A 15307-nucleotide genomic window follows, 5' to 3' on the forward strand; every position below is an offset into this window, starting at 1 on the left:
GCCCGAGAAAATTTGCTCCCCGTTACCTGGTAGATAGCGGTGCCTATTCCTCTACCTTCAGAACTGTACCTAGCCCTAGCCACTACTTAGCCTCCAATCGAGTGGAAGAATGGATGATATATCGACCCCTAGCTCTACACAAGCAGCTTTTGAATTTCGGGCTGGCTATATATGTAGGCGCCCGACCATCTTTCTGGCCGAGAACCTGGCCCACAACAATACGACCTGGCGAAGCTTAAGTACAAATAAAAAGCCACTACAAGAGGGGATGCTTAGGGATATGTAGCTATGGCCCCCTGGCCCCCCCTACCCCACCAGATATCCTTCTGGTTACCTCCAGACAGCGCGATACAGTGAGCGGGAGCCGCGCCAGCCATTTCCATAGCTTTAAGGCTGCATGCAATTAATGAGTTAAAAAAAAAAAAAAAAAAGAGCCGCGCCAGCCGATAAACCGAGTGACACCCCATGACTCCATCCTACCACCTCCTACTCCCAGCGCGAGCAACCCCCCTCCTCCGCGCCCCTCTCTCTCTAAAGCATCATCTTCTATGCACAGAGGGGGGCAGATCGTCCAAAAGCACATTACACCTAGACAAACTGTTGAGCTACCTATCCAAACTGTTGAAAGGGTCCTTCCTTGACTCACCGTGGCGCACGTGACATAGCCGCTGTCACATGACCTCGTGAGTTGGGGGGAATTTCATGTAGGCAGACTATAGGGTCCTGGGGGAGGTGTGTTTTGTGATATTGTACCTATTGTACATATTGTGTTGTAAGAGTATATGTATCGTATATTCCATCTATCCACCACCAGCTACACCACCAGCTACTCTACATACCCACCACCAGCTATCTCCACCAAACAGCCAACAGCTCTACATCTACACGCACCCCACTAGCCACCAAAGGCGCAAACCAACCGCAAAGTACAGTACAGTACAGTACAGAACCGACAAAAAACAGACAGCAGTATATGTATTAAGCGCATTTGTCATCATCGTTAAAACATAAGTAGGCCACTTCTATTCCATCCATCCGCCGCCGCCGCTACCCTAACCGCCATACGCAACCCCACCTACCTACCTCTCCTCTTCACCTCACTTCCACTTTCATAAGAACATTAACCACCACAGCCAACCTCATGCAGCCACTCCACTCATTGACAATGACATGACAAAAACGAAGACAAGAAAAAGACAAAAAAACAATGGACCAGAGCAAGAGAAGAAAAAAGAAAAGAAGAAAAAGAGACGCGAATTCAAACAACCTTGTGGAGTTAAAAAAAAGATAAAAAAAAAAAAAAGAGGTTCATAGCCCACAACAATTGTTGAGGTTGTTGTAGCTTCTAAACGCACACCAGCACCCGTAACCGTATCCGTAATTGTCTTTGCGCCGGCCGGGCCGTATGTGCCCACTAACTCCATCTCCATGCCTTGCCTGCCTACCCAACCCGATCGATACTGCACCACCACCGCATACAAGTGTCCTAAAAAAAAAGCTAAGGAATAGAACTAACAAGAACAGCCGCCCTGCTCGTTGTCGAGGTGGATATTGATGGGGTCCTGGAAGTCGCCACTGAACTCCTCGGATTCTTCCTGCTGCAGGGCATTTCGTGCGATTACTGTTTGTTGCAGTCCAGTCAGCACTCATATCCCCGCACCGGTAAATTCACCCATAGCTCCCCAATCCCATGCCATCCTTATCACAAACCCCCCCCCCCAAACCACCACCACCAGGAAGACAAAAAAACACATATATAAAAAACCTACCTTCAAACGCCTGCTCCACATTAATCGCCTCCTTCGCCGACGTCTCAAAATACGGGATGCCCCCCTTGCTCTGACAGAACGTCATTGCGCGCTTCTGCGAGATCATGCGCTTGTTCTCCTCGACATCAATCTTGTTCCCGAGGACCACAAAGGGGAACGAGTCCGGGTCGCGCGGGCTCGCCTGGATGAGGAACTCGTCGCGCCACGAGTCGAGCGTGTCGAACGACTTTGCGTTGTTGACGTCGTAGACGAGCACGCAGCAGTCGGCGCCGCGGTAGAAGGCGACGCCGAGCGACTGGAAGCGCTCTTGGCCGGCGGTGTCCCAGAGCTGTGGTGTGAGTGGTTAGTGCCGGGTAAAATAAAAATAAAAATGGGGGAGAAGTGGGGGAGGGAGGGATGAGATGGTAGGTACCTGCATGGTGACGAGGCGGTCGTCGACGAGGACTTCTTTGGTGAGGAAGTCGGCGCCGATGGTGGCTTTGTAGGAGGCGCTGAACTTCTTGTTGACCTGTTGCGGGGAGGGGGTTAGTGACTGTCTTGCTGTTTGTGGGGGAGGGGGGGGGGGGGGCAGAGGTGAGGATAAGGATGCGTACATATTGGTTCATGAGCGAGGTCTTGCCGACACCGCTGTCTCCGAGGATGATGACCTGCGATGGGGTGTTAGTCCTGTGCTGCACTATACTGCTTATCTATCTATCGCGAACAGGAGGGGGGAGAAGCATACCTTGAGAAGAACCTTCTTTTGCGGCGGCATCGTAGGTAGTTTGTGTTTTTGTGTTGTGTGGTGGTGGTTGTCTTGTAGGGCGGGGATAGAGCTGGCTGATTGGTGACGTCGATCGATCTGGGTTGATTCGGGTGGGAAGGTCAAAGGTGTCGAGGTTCAAGTCAGAGGGAAAAAAGCCCCAAACGGTACCTTTATGTGTGGTGTGGGGAAAGGGCTCGGGGGGAGGAGAGGAAGGACTGGGGACTGGGGGGGGGGGGGACTTGTTGTCAATGAGGTGCCTGGTTGGGTGTGCGTTGGGGGCTGGGCTGGGCTGGGCTGGGGTTGGGGTTTGGGTTGGGGGAGGAGGAGGAGAGGAGGAGAGGAGGATGAGGAGGAGGAGGAGGAGTGAAAGTGAGAGGGCAAGATAGTGTGAGGTGAAGTGTGAGGTGTGAGGTGTGATAGGTAATGGTAATAATGCTTGCTGGACCGGCCGGTACCTAGGCTTGGGTTGCACGGGGAAGATCGTGGACCGGCAGCCAGCCAACGACCGACGGGGGGGAGAGAGAGTGAGTGACGACCACTCAACCACTCAACCACTCAACCACTCAACTGTTACAGCCCCAGCCCAAATACCCGGGCAGATAGCAGAGGAGAATAATTGATTTGACTATTGTATAATCTCAGTATCTCAGTGGCCCACCACCACACTTCTGAAAAACACTGCAGGCAAGCAGGCAGCTAGATTCCTGCCCTGTCTGTGGAATTGCAATCTAGATACAGACAGTCTCAAATCTACGTTTTTCCAAAACGCCAAACACCCGCTGGTCGATAAAAGTGCACAACTCCAAACACGTCAGACCAGCAGCCCCTTCCCTTGATTCTTCCCCTTCTTTCTTCCTTCCTTCCTTCCTTCTTACTTCTTTCCCCTTCTCTACATGCACAGATCTATCTAGCTCCTCAGACAGACCCTTGGCTTGCACCATCCCTCCCTCCCTCCATCCCTCCCATGTCCAGAATCCCCTAGCCTCCAGCCAGTCCAACCACTCACTGTCTGACCCATCACCACCAACCCGTAACCACCCACCACCAAACGCGCCCCCCACACCCACACCCGCACCCGCACCCAAACCCACAACCCCACAAAACCCACACCACAACGCAAAATGACAACCCCCACCGCCTCCATCCGCGACCTCAAAAAAGGCTTCATCTCCAGCCAGCTGCGCACCCTCTCCACGCCCATCGAGCCCCCGCGGTCCTGGCAGTCCCAGCTCCCCGAGAGCCCCGCCGGCGACCTCCCCGACAGCGTCGTCGCACAGGCTCTCTACAAGTGTAATCCCCTCCCCTCCCTTCTTCCTTCCCCCTGCGCCTGCTCGCTGGTTGCTGATGTAAGGTGAGAGGCGGGATGCATAGTCAATGTCGTCGCGAAGCGCCACCACAGAATGGTCTACAGCGCGCAGGCGCTCTCGCACGTCGTGTCGCAGGTGCAGGACCTCTACGAGCAGCCGCAGCAGCCCGACGACGCCGAGGAGGGTGTTCTTCGGCGGGGGGTGGATCTAAGGGAGGCTGAGTACGTCCCCCCCCCCCCCCCTCTTCTCTCTCCCCTACAGTGTACCCCGCTAACCCCCCACAGAAACATTGCCCTCCTCCCCGATACCTACCCCACCACCACAGCCACCGACAACAGCGTCGCCGACCTAGAGCAATACCAAGAGCTTCACGCGCGGCTGACGGCGCTGTCGGCCGCCGTACAGGCGCAGCGCCAGCGGCACGCGTATTATTCGCATCTGCAGGGGCTGGTGGAGCCCTTTAGGGCGCCGGTGGAGAGCGTGCAGCCGAATCTGGTGACGAGGGATGGGGCGCTGGCGGCGGAGCTGGAGCGGATGAGGATGTTGGCGGGGAAGTTGGCGTTTGCGATTGGGAGGGCGGGGTTGGAGAGGGAGGAGGGGGAGGAGAGGGATGATGGGGGGAAGAGGGGGATGGGGAGGGGGATGGGGATGGGGATGGGGGGGAGGAGGTGGTGATGGGGAGGTTGAAGGGGATTATGGATGGAGTGGGGGGTGGGAGGTAGGGTGGTGGGTAGGTGGGGAGATAGCTGGTGGGGGGAGTGTAGGATAGGGTGGGGAGGTGGGTTAGATGGGTTTAATTGGGTTTTTTCTTTTTCGTTTCTTTTCTTTATGGGTTGGTTTTTAGGTGGTTGGATATCAGGTAATAGTCCAATCCGGAGTTTGGGGGGCCGAGTGAGCTCGAGCTGGGCTTCACTGGCAATGATGGTAATTACATTGTATTATTTCCCATGGCCCAATTAGGGATTGGGCCCCGACATGGCTACATACTTACACGTGAGTGGGTAAGAAAGTGACATGAAGAGATATGGTAAATAGCTTCGATCCTCAAGTGATAAGAAACAGCCCCCTCCGGTGGTCATGATATATCGTCCGGAAGCAACTCCTAATCAACGTATAGCAATCGAGCACAGAACTGTGTAATGTAGTAGACGCCAAGACACAACCCATAGCACTAAAGACACCGGCGAGTGATGGGGGGTGACACAGCACAGTGGCCGGCCGAGGCTGATTCTGTGGGCCCTCTGCTCCGCGGCTTGAGAGTGCGTACGGGGGACCGGAGAGGGAGGAGGAGAGAGGGGGGGGGGGGGACGGGTGTCTGGATTATATTAGATTAATTACTTCCCGGAGTGTTTTTTACTATGGGGGTGTGGACATGTGAAAGTGATACTTCTGGCTTGTGGGAGATGGAGATGGATATATGTAGATGGATATATATCGTGAGAAGCCCCAAAACAGCTAGCTGCAGATAAATATCAAATATTCTAATTAACCCCCGATCCCCCCCCCGCGCCTTTCCTCCCCCTCAACTTTTCAATTGCAAGCCGCAGATGTCATCGGGGGGGGGGGGGGTAACACAAGCGCAAAAACAAGCGAAATTACCTACTCTACCTACCTAACCTACTTGCTGCATATGTAGATAGAGTATTCTACTCTAGATACGGCATGCACGGCCAGTTGGGCGAGCGAGCGAGGCCGGTTATGACGTTTCACTACCATAGAGTACTACAAACAACTCACAAGCGAAATTACTCTGCAGCCGCCCCCTCTCTACCGAGCTGTCACTTGTAATTGCGGTGTATGTGTGTATGCTATCTACAGCACAGCACGGACACGGACATCTATCGAGATTGAAGGAGGAGGTGGCCATGGAGGAGGGTGGAGGAGCTGGGAAGACCCCTCCCTCGCTTTCTCCACAGGCACTAGTAGGTACACAGAGTAGCGCCATGTATGTACTATGTAGAGAGCCGATAGATAGATACATGTAGATAGTAGCCCGCGCCCCAGCTGGCTGGCTATCGATAGCAGCAGTGCGTGCGTGCGTGCGTGCGTGCTCGATAGAGCACATAGAGAGCTATCTAATACCTCATTTCAATCCACCTCGTCATTCAATCTCCACCGCGCGAGTCTCTACATACCGCCCAGGGCAGAAAGAGGAAAAGGAAAAAGAAAAAAAACAAAAAGTCAAAACGCCGCCGTCGCCCGCTGGCTGCCGATCGCGATGTCGACGATAGCGGCAGCAGCTAGCGGCACGTCCCCTCCAACCCTCCTCCCTCCCGCCTCCACAGCCAACCCACGCGCACACGCGCCCACGTGAGATCGATCCCCCTCCAACCCACCCAGCAAACCAGCACCACCACCAACCACAACCACAACACGTCGGCCGCACCGCCCGACAGATAGATGTTTCCCGCCTCCTTTTCCGACCCCGGACCACCCCCCGCGCGCCGCGACTCCAACACGCCCTCCACCTACCAGCAGCAGCTCCTCCTCGCGCAGCATCAAGCCGCGGCCCAACAGCAACAACAACAGCAGCAACAACAGCAGCAACAGGGGATGGTAAACATGTTTCCGACACAGGCGGGGCACCAGCTGGACCTCAACCACCTGTGGCAGCAGGTGCAGGAGCTGAGCGCGATTCTGGCCGCGAACAGAGATACTACGCAAGGGCTGGTGAGGAGGGCGGATGAGATTAGGGTAGGTTTATCACCTTGGGCGGCATGGCATTGGGGGGGGGGGGGGTATGGCGCTGGGGGAAGAAGGGTAGGGGAAGGGAGAGAGGGCTGATGTTTGTGGGCGGGGAGGTAGAATAGACCAGATTTGGTGGATGTGGCCGCAGGAGGAGCAGCAGTCAATGGGGTCAATGGGGTTAATGGTTAGTTTTTTTTGGCTTTGCATATTGGATTTCTTTTTTCTTTCTTGACCCTCAGTTCTGCATTGATTGTTCCCTCATGCTTTTGCTTCAACTGAACTGAAATACCCTATTGGGGGCCGGGGGAGGAAATGCTAATTGACGATGAAACGTGGGAAAAACAGGAACAACACAAGCAGATCTCGAAGCCACCAACCAAACGCTCCGCGCCGAGAACGCCGAGCTCCGCGCCGAGAACGAGGACCTCTCACTGCTGGCCCAGGACTACGAGAGCGTGCTTGAAAAGGTTCTCGAAGGCCTTCGAGTCTACGCCGTAAATCCACCCCCCCAATCTACATTAGGAATTCTTTTTTTCCCCCACTCCTCACTCAGGCACAGATCCCTAACAAGAAGAATATGTATCTTCCTAAATATAGCGCGACCACGCCGCATCGACAATCAACATCCACCAGACCTACACAAACCAGCTCAACTCTGAGCGGGCCCAGAATGCACAGCTGCGGCAGCACGAGACGGATAATCAGATGCGCCTGGCGACGATAAGTAAGCTGCTCAGGGAGGCTTATCGCGACGAGGGCGGGGAGGGGTTGGAGGTGGTGGTGGAGGCCCTGAAGGTCGAGAATAGGGTGTTGAGAGAGGCGCTGGGGTTGCCTGTCAGTGGTGAGGATGGGGAGGAGGGGGGTTCTTCTTCTTAGCCTGTACTGTCTGTAGTCATCCGAAGTGTGTGTGGTGTAGTGGGGTGGAATCCTCGGTGGGAACAGTTATGCATAGAACACAGCATAGAAGCAAAAAAAGGGTATGTAATGGGCTAGGTTTTAAAAAAAAGACGGGCTTTGCTTTTACAGGGTCGCCCATCATAAAAAAGAAACTGGGATGTGTGTGTGTGTGCTTTTTTATTTTCGGATGGGGATGTACCTCTACATGGTCTACATGGAGATTGAGTATCATGATCATGACCGGACCAGCCAGAAGGCCCCGGACTCGATGTGAATCTGTATCGTCTTCGTCCCGTCTTTTAATTTGTTGTTGTTATGTATGTATGGAGAAGAGTAACGGCCGCGCCGGCGAATACGTACTCGATGATCATGATGATGATGATGCTCACTGTTCGATTCGTCGTCTTCACTTGCCTTGTGCTTGTGCTTGTGGTAGCCTGTAGAGTAGGTACATGTAGACTCATATCATGTCTCTTCCCCGCGCGTGCGCCGCCGCGCAGGCTAGAGTAACTACATGTACCTACTAGCTCCTGCTCCTACTTGAGGGTTACAGACAGACAGACAGACAGACAGACAGACAGACAGACAGACAGACAGGTAAAGTATGGAATCTACTCGAAGCGGGAGTCATGTTTGAGATAAGTACCGTGGTATCGTACCGTCCGTCTGCACTCTACCATGCCATTGCCATGCCATGCCCCATCCAGAAAGATTACCCCATCCCCCCCCCCCCCCCCCAATCCATTCCATTCTCCCTCCATATAGCCATGGGCCATCAAATCTTTAGTTCACGGTTTCTACATACATATCCATAGAGCCAGAATTCAATATTAAAAAGATTTATATCCCAAACCCCATCTATACTGGCTATTTTAAGTGACAGAGCTAGGTAGGTAGGGCGAGCCCGGCGAGGGGGGGGTGTAAAGTAGAGTATGTAGGGCGTCTTTAAGCGAACCCCATCAATCGAGTTCTCTTTCCCTTCCTTTGTCTCAGAGTAGGTGGGTGGATGGATGGATGGGGATGGTGTGCAACCCTAGTTACCTACCTCACTTTCCAGGAGGGAGACTAGCCCCCTGTGGCGAAACAGCCCTTTCTACCACACGAGGTTTATTTTTGTTTACTGACTGGGCTGGGCTGGTTGGTTGGATGGGGATGGGGGGAACTTGGAAGTGGAGGGGAGGGTTAAGTTACTCTAATAGTTAGGCGCTGAGCTGAGAGGAGGGGCGGGTCCGGATTGGGCTGGGCGTTTGGTGGGAGCACTGGCCTGGCGAGGATTTTACTTTTCCCTTTGTGTGTGCTTGTGGGGGATTTTGCCCATATGGGACTTTTTGTGCAGATTGGGGGGGGGGGGGGGGGGATAATAATAAATTCCGTTAAAATAATATTGTTTTTTTTTCTTTTCTGTTCTTTTTTTTCTTCTTTTTCAGAAATGGCGAAGCGCGGCTGGCCAGGCCCAACGTCAACAGGAAAGGTAAAAGGCAGGGCAGGACATGTTGTGCAGGGAGGGGGGGATGGATGGAGGGGCGGAGAAGGAAGAAGCAAGAGAACATTCTGGCCGAGGTACTAACTGGGGAAGAGAGCGGCATGAGTAACCAAGAAGAAAGGGAACGAGAAAGTGCAAGGCAGGAAGAAAAAAAGGATGATGGATGGGTGCGGTGCGGTACGGTGCGCCCCTCGTTGACCGGAGAGGTTGTTCGTAGGCAGAGTATGTAGGGTAGTTTACCCCTGAAGGGGAGGGGTCGATTGGATGGTCGATGGTTTGATTCGAGGTTGTTCGTTTGCTGTTAGCCCACCCACCCACAATCCAGTTTGCCGCCCTGCCTACTGGGAGGATCCGTCCTCTCTCTTCTTATTTTTGCTTTTTTTGTTATGGTGCTTTGCCCGTCCTCTTATTCCTTCCCCCTTCCTCCCTTTTTTTTTCTCCCTCTTCTTCTTTCTTTCGTCTCCGTTTTTTTGCAGCCCTTTTTTTTTTTCCTTCCTCCCTCCCAATTCGCGAGTCTGTCCGTCTCTTTTTCCTCTCTCTCTCCTCTCACTCAGGCCTCTCCTTCCCACCCCACTCCCCTACCCCTACCTATACTTTCTTTCGCAGCAAGACAGCAAGAAGTAAGAAGGAGGTTTTGGAAAAAAGGAATAAGAAAAGCAAAAAGCCGCAGCAGTACTAGCGAATCCTCAATTTTTTTTTATTATCTTGCCCGCATCAGCAGCTAGCAGCCTGCCTTCCCGCTCGCGCTCGGTCTCTTGCTTCTTCTACGCGACATTTCCATACACGAATAATACTCTTCTTTTTTTTTATTTTTTAACTGTTTCTATTTTATTACTATTACTACTACTACTGTACTGCCTATTACTACTACTATCTGCTTACTTGCTGAGCTGCTACTACTACTACTACTGCAACAACACTACTACTATTACTACTATTACTACTACGCTATTACTGTAACTCTCTCGCCGTCCTTGTGCTGAGCACTTGCGCCGAATCTATACCCCTCATTGCAGAGAAAGAGAAAAGGAGTTCTTTTTTATCATTTCATTTTATATATTTATTTTTATTTTTCTACCGCTTGTCTTCGTCGTCGTCGTCGTCGTCGCCTCCTTATTCTTCGGCCCTGCAAAGAAGAACTTCCCGCCGCCTGCCGCCGTTGAAGTCTGCTAGCCGTCCTAGATCAGACACTAAGCCCTTCCACGCACACCGCTACACACCAGCCAACCAGTGCCACACAAAGCGATTTTTCTGAAAAAAACGTTGCTTACAAAAGGGGGGCCAATCAGCCTAGCGTCCGACGACTTTCTTCTCTTGCTTGCCTACCTGCCTACCTCCTTCCTCCTCTCTTTCTTCTCTTTTGAACTTCATTCTCCCCTCCCTCTCTCTCTCCCTCTCTCTCTCCCCTCCCACCCTCCCTCTTCCGACTTCCAATCCGGAGACTCATCGTCAGAATTCGAACCCCCCAGCAGCAAGTTTTTATATAACTTTTTTTTTCTTCTCTTCGTCTATTTCTTCTTTTCTTCCCTAAACTTCTTTCCTTCATCGTAATCAGTCGTTTTTTTTACTGCCTGCTTTCGTTCAACAAGCATCGATCTCATCGGCCTCTATACCATACCCCACCAACCAGGGAAAGGCATCTTGTATACTTCATCACCAGTCATCAGTCCTTTTTACTTTTCTACTACGGGATAGTCACGTCACGTCCATCACTCGATACCATCATCGACATCATCAACACCTCCTAATTAGCCGTCAATAAAACGACGTCACAGCAACACAACTTTCAAAAGCCCTCTAACCACACACCAACCTTCCTCACCCCTCACGATAGAATCATGAGCATGGACGCAGGCGGTCTCGTTCAGATGACTTACAACAACAACTACCCCGGCAACACGCCATCCTTCGGTTCACGAGGCAAGGGCTCGCACCTTCGCAACATCTCTGTGCCCGTGTCCCAGAACAACCTTTCCGCTCCCTCGGTGGAGAAACAGCCCGTGACCACCCCCCGCACGGCCAGATCCGCCCTGTTGGCTGGCCTCCGTACTGCCCCCAAGACCCCTGTCTCTGCCGCGATGCCCACTCCGCAGGTCAACGAGAACAGCCTTGAGAACAGCAAGTACGCCAGCAGCAGCAGCTCAGCCGCTAGCACGGTTGGGTCCTTCTCGGCCCGTGCTGCTGCCCGCAACAGTGCAAACAACCAGAACCAGAATGCCAATCGCTACCAGGGCCCGCAGAACACCCCCCGCTCGGCCAACACGGGGTACCAGCAGATGCCCTCTAACCAGGGCTACAGCAACGGGGAGATGATGGAGACGATGGATGAGGCCGAGGCGGACATGTACCAGCAGCTGTTGGCAACAAACTACATCCTCACCCAGCAGCAGGCACAGCTCCAGCAGCAGTTGGCGAGCTTTGCGGCTTCGAGCGTGGCGGCGAGGCAGGCGCAGATCTTGCAGCAGCAGATTCAGCAGTTGCAGTTGCAGTCGACGGGGCAGGCTGGATTTGCCAACCCACCGCTTAGCCCCGGTGGGATGAACATGTACATGCAGCAGCAGATGTCGCAGAATAACGCTAACATGGTTGCTGGTGGTGGGTACTACCCGCTTTACAACAACAATGCGGTGCAGTCCCAGTATGGGTACTATGTTCAGCAGCAGCAGCAGCAGCAGGTCAATGCGACTCAGTATCAGCAGGCCCAGCAGCAGGTTCAGCAGCAGGTTCAACAGCAGCAGCAGCAAGCACCTGTTGCCCAGCCTGAAAGCCCTCCTTTGTATGCGCAGCAGCAGCAGCAGACTTCTTCTGTTAACAACACTCTTCCTCTGCGCTCTGCACGCTCTCGTTCTCCGCCCAAGCTTAACTTGCAGCAGCAGCAGCAGCAGCAGCCGACTAGTACAACGCCCCCAGCTGGGTTCAAGCGCGGTCACCGCAAGGCCAGCTCCCTCTCGACCTGCATCAACATCAACAACCTCGAGATTGACCCCGCACCAAAGACCTCCCTGCCGAGGCTTTCCATGCTCCCTTCCACACCCCTGACTGCAACTTTCGCCCCAGGTCACGCCAGCGGCTCACACCCAATCCGTCAGCCCCGTGGACCCCCCTCCATCGAGGAGCTCAAGGCGAAGCCCACCTCTACCGTCGAGGGAAGCAAGAACTTCGCTACCAGGCAGCGCCGCAGGGCCGTCTCAAGGCTTGTTACCTCAAGCTTGGAGCGCAGGTCTGCTAGGTCTGCATCTGGCACTATGACACCCGTCTCTGAGAATGAGGGGTTCGCGTTCGACAACGAGAGTGTTGCATCGTCGCTGTCTGGCCGCCAGAGTAACGAGAGTTTGAGGGGTGGATCAGGATCCCCGCAGGAGTACAGCGCTTCCAGCGTTAGTGGTGATGAGAGTGGGAGTGTTAGTGGGAAGGAGGGCGCTGGGAAGCTGAAGGCGCCCAGGTTGGTCTTTTCGGCCGATAAGAGGAGGAGTGCCATGTTCTAAATGAAATTTGTTCTGCAATTGTGTACGTGGGGTTAAATTCGGGGTTTCGTTTTTTTTCTTGATTTTTTTTTTTTTTTTGCTTTCTCGCTTTAAGGGATAGGTTCAGGTTTCGGATTACTGGTTCTGTTTTTGTGACCTTTTTACTTCTTGTGTGATCATTCTTTTGAATCCCATGCCTGGGAAAGATTTTTATATTCCATTTTTTTGTTTGTTTTGAAACACAATGACTACTGACTGCATCACCTGTCCACTACTTTTTTCTTTTTTTTTTTTACTTTCGCTTATGCTACTTACTAGCTTTGCAGAATTGAGTGGCTCGGATACTCTCATTTTTTTTTATTTTATAACTATGATAGGCCTAGTTACTGGGGTACGCTACATTGTGTTTTCTTTTTTTCTTTTACTGTTGCCGTACGCTGTGATATTCTTTACAGAGTTGAAATCTGCGGGAATGGGTGGGGTAATTTGTGGTAGCGATATCAAGGAGAAAGAGAATAGGGAGGATAGGAACAGGGTGGAAAGATATAGGAATGTGATGAATGAAACGGAAGTTAAAACAATCATTAAGCAGACTGTTAATTGCATTGTATCTGGTGTTTGTGAATTGGGGAGAAGTGGTATCGCTCTTTCTTTCTGGGTGTTGAATTTCATTGAGCTGGCTGCTGATTGGAGGGGGGTTGGAGAGACTGTAAATTGTTGAGTGTGGTGGTAATGATAAATTGCATTTCTTTTGATGAGGGAAAATTAGCAGAGCAGATATTGGCTGGGCTGTGTTGCATGTAATTAGGAATTGAGGCGGGTTTGAATTGAATTTGATTGATTGACAGTATATACAGCGCGCCTTGTGCTTGAGGCCTTTTGTGATTCTGTTTGCTGCGTCGTTGAGTGGAGCGGGGCGCGAGAATGAGGGGTGAGAATGAGGGTGGGATTATGAGAGAGTGATATGCCATGATCACGAATGATGTCACCACCCCCGTCAGAAAACAGGGGGGCGTGAGTGATATTCTGTGATTTCCACCACCACTTCCACCAACTTCTACCAGCACCATCAACAGTGCCGCCACCACCTTCTCAACAATGGGGGAATCGCTCGCATCGTCCATAATCACGAGGTAAATGTCGAAGTACTTCTAACAGGCCGCCCAATATACCGCAAGGCTGGGCTGAGAAACAAGGCTTAGTACTTAGATGGCTAGGTAGATACATGTCAACCTTGAACCGCAGTTGATGAAGCCTATAAACCCTTCACAATCCTAAATTAGTCCCGTGGTTTGAGTTTGTGTGAATGAATTGCGTCCCTTACTAGTTTGAAGGGCGTTCGGTACTCGCTCCAAAGCACATGACCCCCTGCCGCCAATGCCACTGTCATGTTATAACTGTTGGTAGGCTGTGGGAGGATCGAAAGATGGAAGTACCTAGCGGATATAGTAGTAGAAGACATGTAGCCCTGCCCGAATTCATCTAGTATGTAGGCTTGCGGTACTTCTTCTTGGACTATACAAAAAGAGTCACGGGGGCGGGTGAGGGTCCATGAGACTGCAGTTGGTTTCGTAGTTGGAAGCTGGAGCAGTAGTAGTGGTGATATCAATGGGGAGTGTGTCTGGGAGGAGAGGCGGGGGTTCACCCGTTGTTTCTCCGTTGTTCCTGGTTCCCTGTTGTATACGTGTGTTTGAGAAGGCATGAGAAGTAGAAGGGATCTGTTCTTTTTTGCTTTGCAATTGGTACACATGGCCTCATTGCCGCCCCCCATTAACATGCCACCTAGATGTCTCCCCTTACACCTAGCCTGTTGGCATCTTTCGACTCTGTTCTGTTTCTTCAGTTACGTGTGTGTCACCTACTAACTCGGCCCTTGTATTCCTTTCCACCATCGTTTTTGACCTCTTGTTCTTCCCCATTGCAGATAAGAGCCTGATTCTTCCATTCCATGGGGGCGGGGGGTGATTATGGGCCTCGTCCTAGATCTCGGATGCTTTCCAAAGCCTACCCAGCGCTCTTTTTCGAGGGCTAGATATTGATTCTAACGGTCTATATGGTCACACGTTTTCGCCGCTGATGAAATAGAATCTTTCATTAGTTCTATTCTTGCTCCAGGAGGAGCAGCTACACGCGCCCACAGAAGTCCTGGGGCCATGGCCGAATTTATCCTCTAAGCCTTCTTTCCCACGGGCTGACTCGTATTTAGCGTATATCGAGATGATCATGACGGCGAGCAGGATCGAGAGAGATGGAGCAGGGTATTTAGCCAACTAGGTCTCTAGTATGTGGTTTTGGTGCTTGGGGATCCTACCTATTATGAAGTGTGGGGTGCGGTTGTGGCCATATCATACGTGTGGGATCCAGTGGGCGGGGACGTTGGCCGAAAAACAGGAAGGAGAGTTAGAGCCGAGTGATAATCTGTGATCCAACCTGCAACAAACTCAAAAAGGTGCATGATAGACGATGGGGAGGTCCGGCTAGCTAAAAAAATGCCGAATCTTGGTTTTATCGAATCACTATATCCTCAATACACATGACTCCAGTCTCTTGAGTCCCTGAATCCCAGCACGGCACAAACCGAAGCGCTGACAATGAAGACAGAAATATATGGCGAGAAAAACTAGCTGTAATATATATCCAATTCCTCACCGACTATCAAGTAAGTTTATACACGATGTTCTATTTCCCTAGAATGTCAGCGCTCTCTAATAGACAATACAAGTACCAGCCGTAATTTGATCCACCAAGCGGGGTTATATTGCCTCTTGATCGAAATTATAACTACATATGCGTCGCCGACCCCCAAGGCCGGACTACAGCCACAGTTTATAACAACTCCAGCCCGGTCTTCCTCTCGTTTTTGGTTTCCCCTGGCCGCCGGGCCTATAATAAATTGGTCCCTTCTCCGCCACGAACCCGGGTCGGACTATAATATAAAATTAGTAGAATTAGTA

The 15307-nt window shown here is 52.0% G+C and overlaps 4 protein-coding genes across 4 annotated transcripts; 3 read left to right on the top strand and 1 right to left on the bottom strand.

Moving 5' to 3' along the window:
• Positions 1-1511: 1511 nt before the first annotated feature.
• On the bottom strand, positions 1512-2523 carry LAJ45_08331 (uncharacterized protein; the record flags this gene model as incomplete). Its single annotated transcript, XM_046117882.1, has 5 exons — positions 1512-1621; positions 1770-2097; positions 2182-2277; positions 2363-2416; positions 2494-2523. 5 exons carry the CDS (start codon positions 2521-2523, stop codon positions 1512-1514), a joined length of 618 nt encoding a protein of 205 aa, XP_045968808.1.
• A 1112-nt stretch (positions 2524-3635) lies between these two features.
• Positions 3636-4496, top strand: LAJ45_08332 (uncharacterized protein; the record flags this gene model as incomplete). Its single annotated transcript, XM_046117883.1, has 3 exons — positions 3636-3804; positions 3886-4042; positions 4106-4496. The coding sequence occupies 3 exons, from the start codon at positions 3636-3638 to the stop codon at positions 4494-4496; spliced, it is 717 nt and encodes a 238-aa protein (XP_045968809.1).
• A 1725-nt stretch (positions 4497-6221) lies between these two features.
• Positions 6222-7385, top strand: LAJ45_08333 (uncharacterized protein; the record flags this gene model as incomplete). Its single annotated transcript, XM_046117884.1, has 4 exons — positions 6222-6515; positions 6627-6693; positions 6855-7003; positions 7107-7385. 4 exons carry the CDS (start codon positions 6222-6224, stop codon positions 7383-7385), a joined length of 789 nt encoding a protein of 262 aa, XP_045968810.1.
• Positions 7386-10727: 3342 nt separating this feature from the next.
• LAJ45_08334 (uncharacterized protein) lies at positions 10728-12374 on the top strand (the record flags this gene model as incomplete). Its single annotated transcript, XM_046117885.1, has 1 exon — positions 10728-12374. The coding sequence occupies one exon, from the start codon at positions 10728-10730 to the stop codon at positions 12372-12374; it is 1647 nt and encodes a 548-aa protein (XP_045968811.1).
• Between the last annotated feature and the right edge of the window lie 2933 nt (positions 12375-15307).

The sequence above is a fragment of the Morchella importuna genome, assembly GCF_003444635.1.
Source record: "Morchella importuna strain M04M26 chromosome Unknown Morimp01GS029, whole genome shotgun sequence".
NCBI lineage: Eukaryota > Fungi > Ascomycota > Pezizomycetes > Pezizales > Morchellaceae > Morchella > Morchella importuna.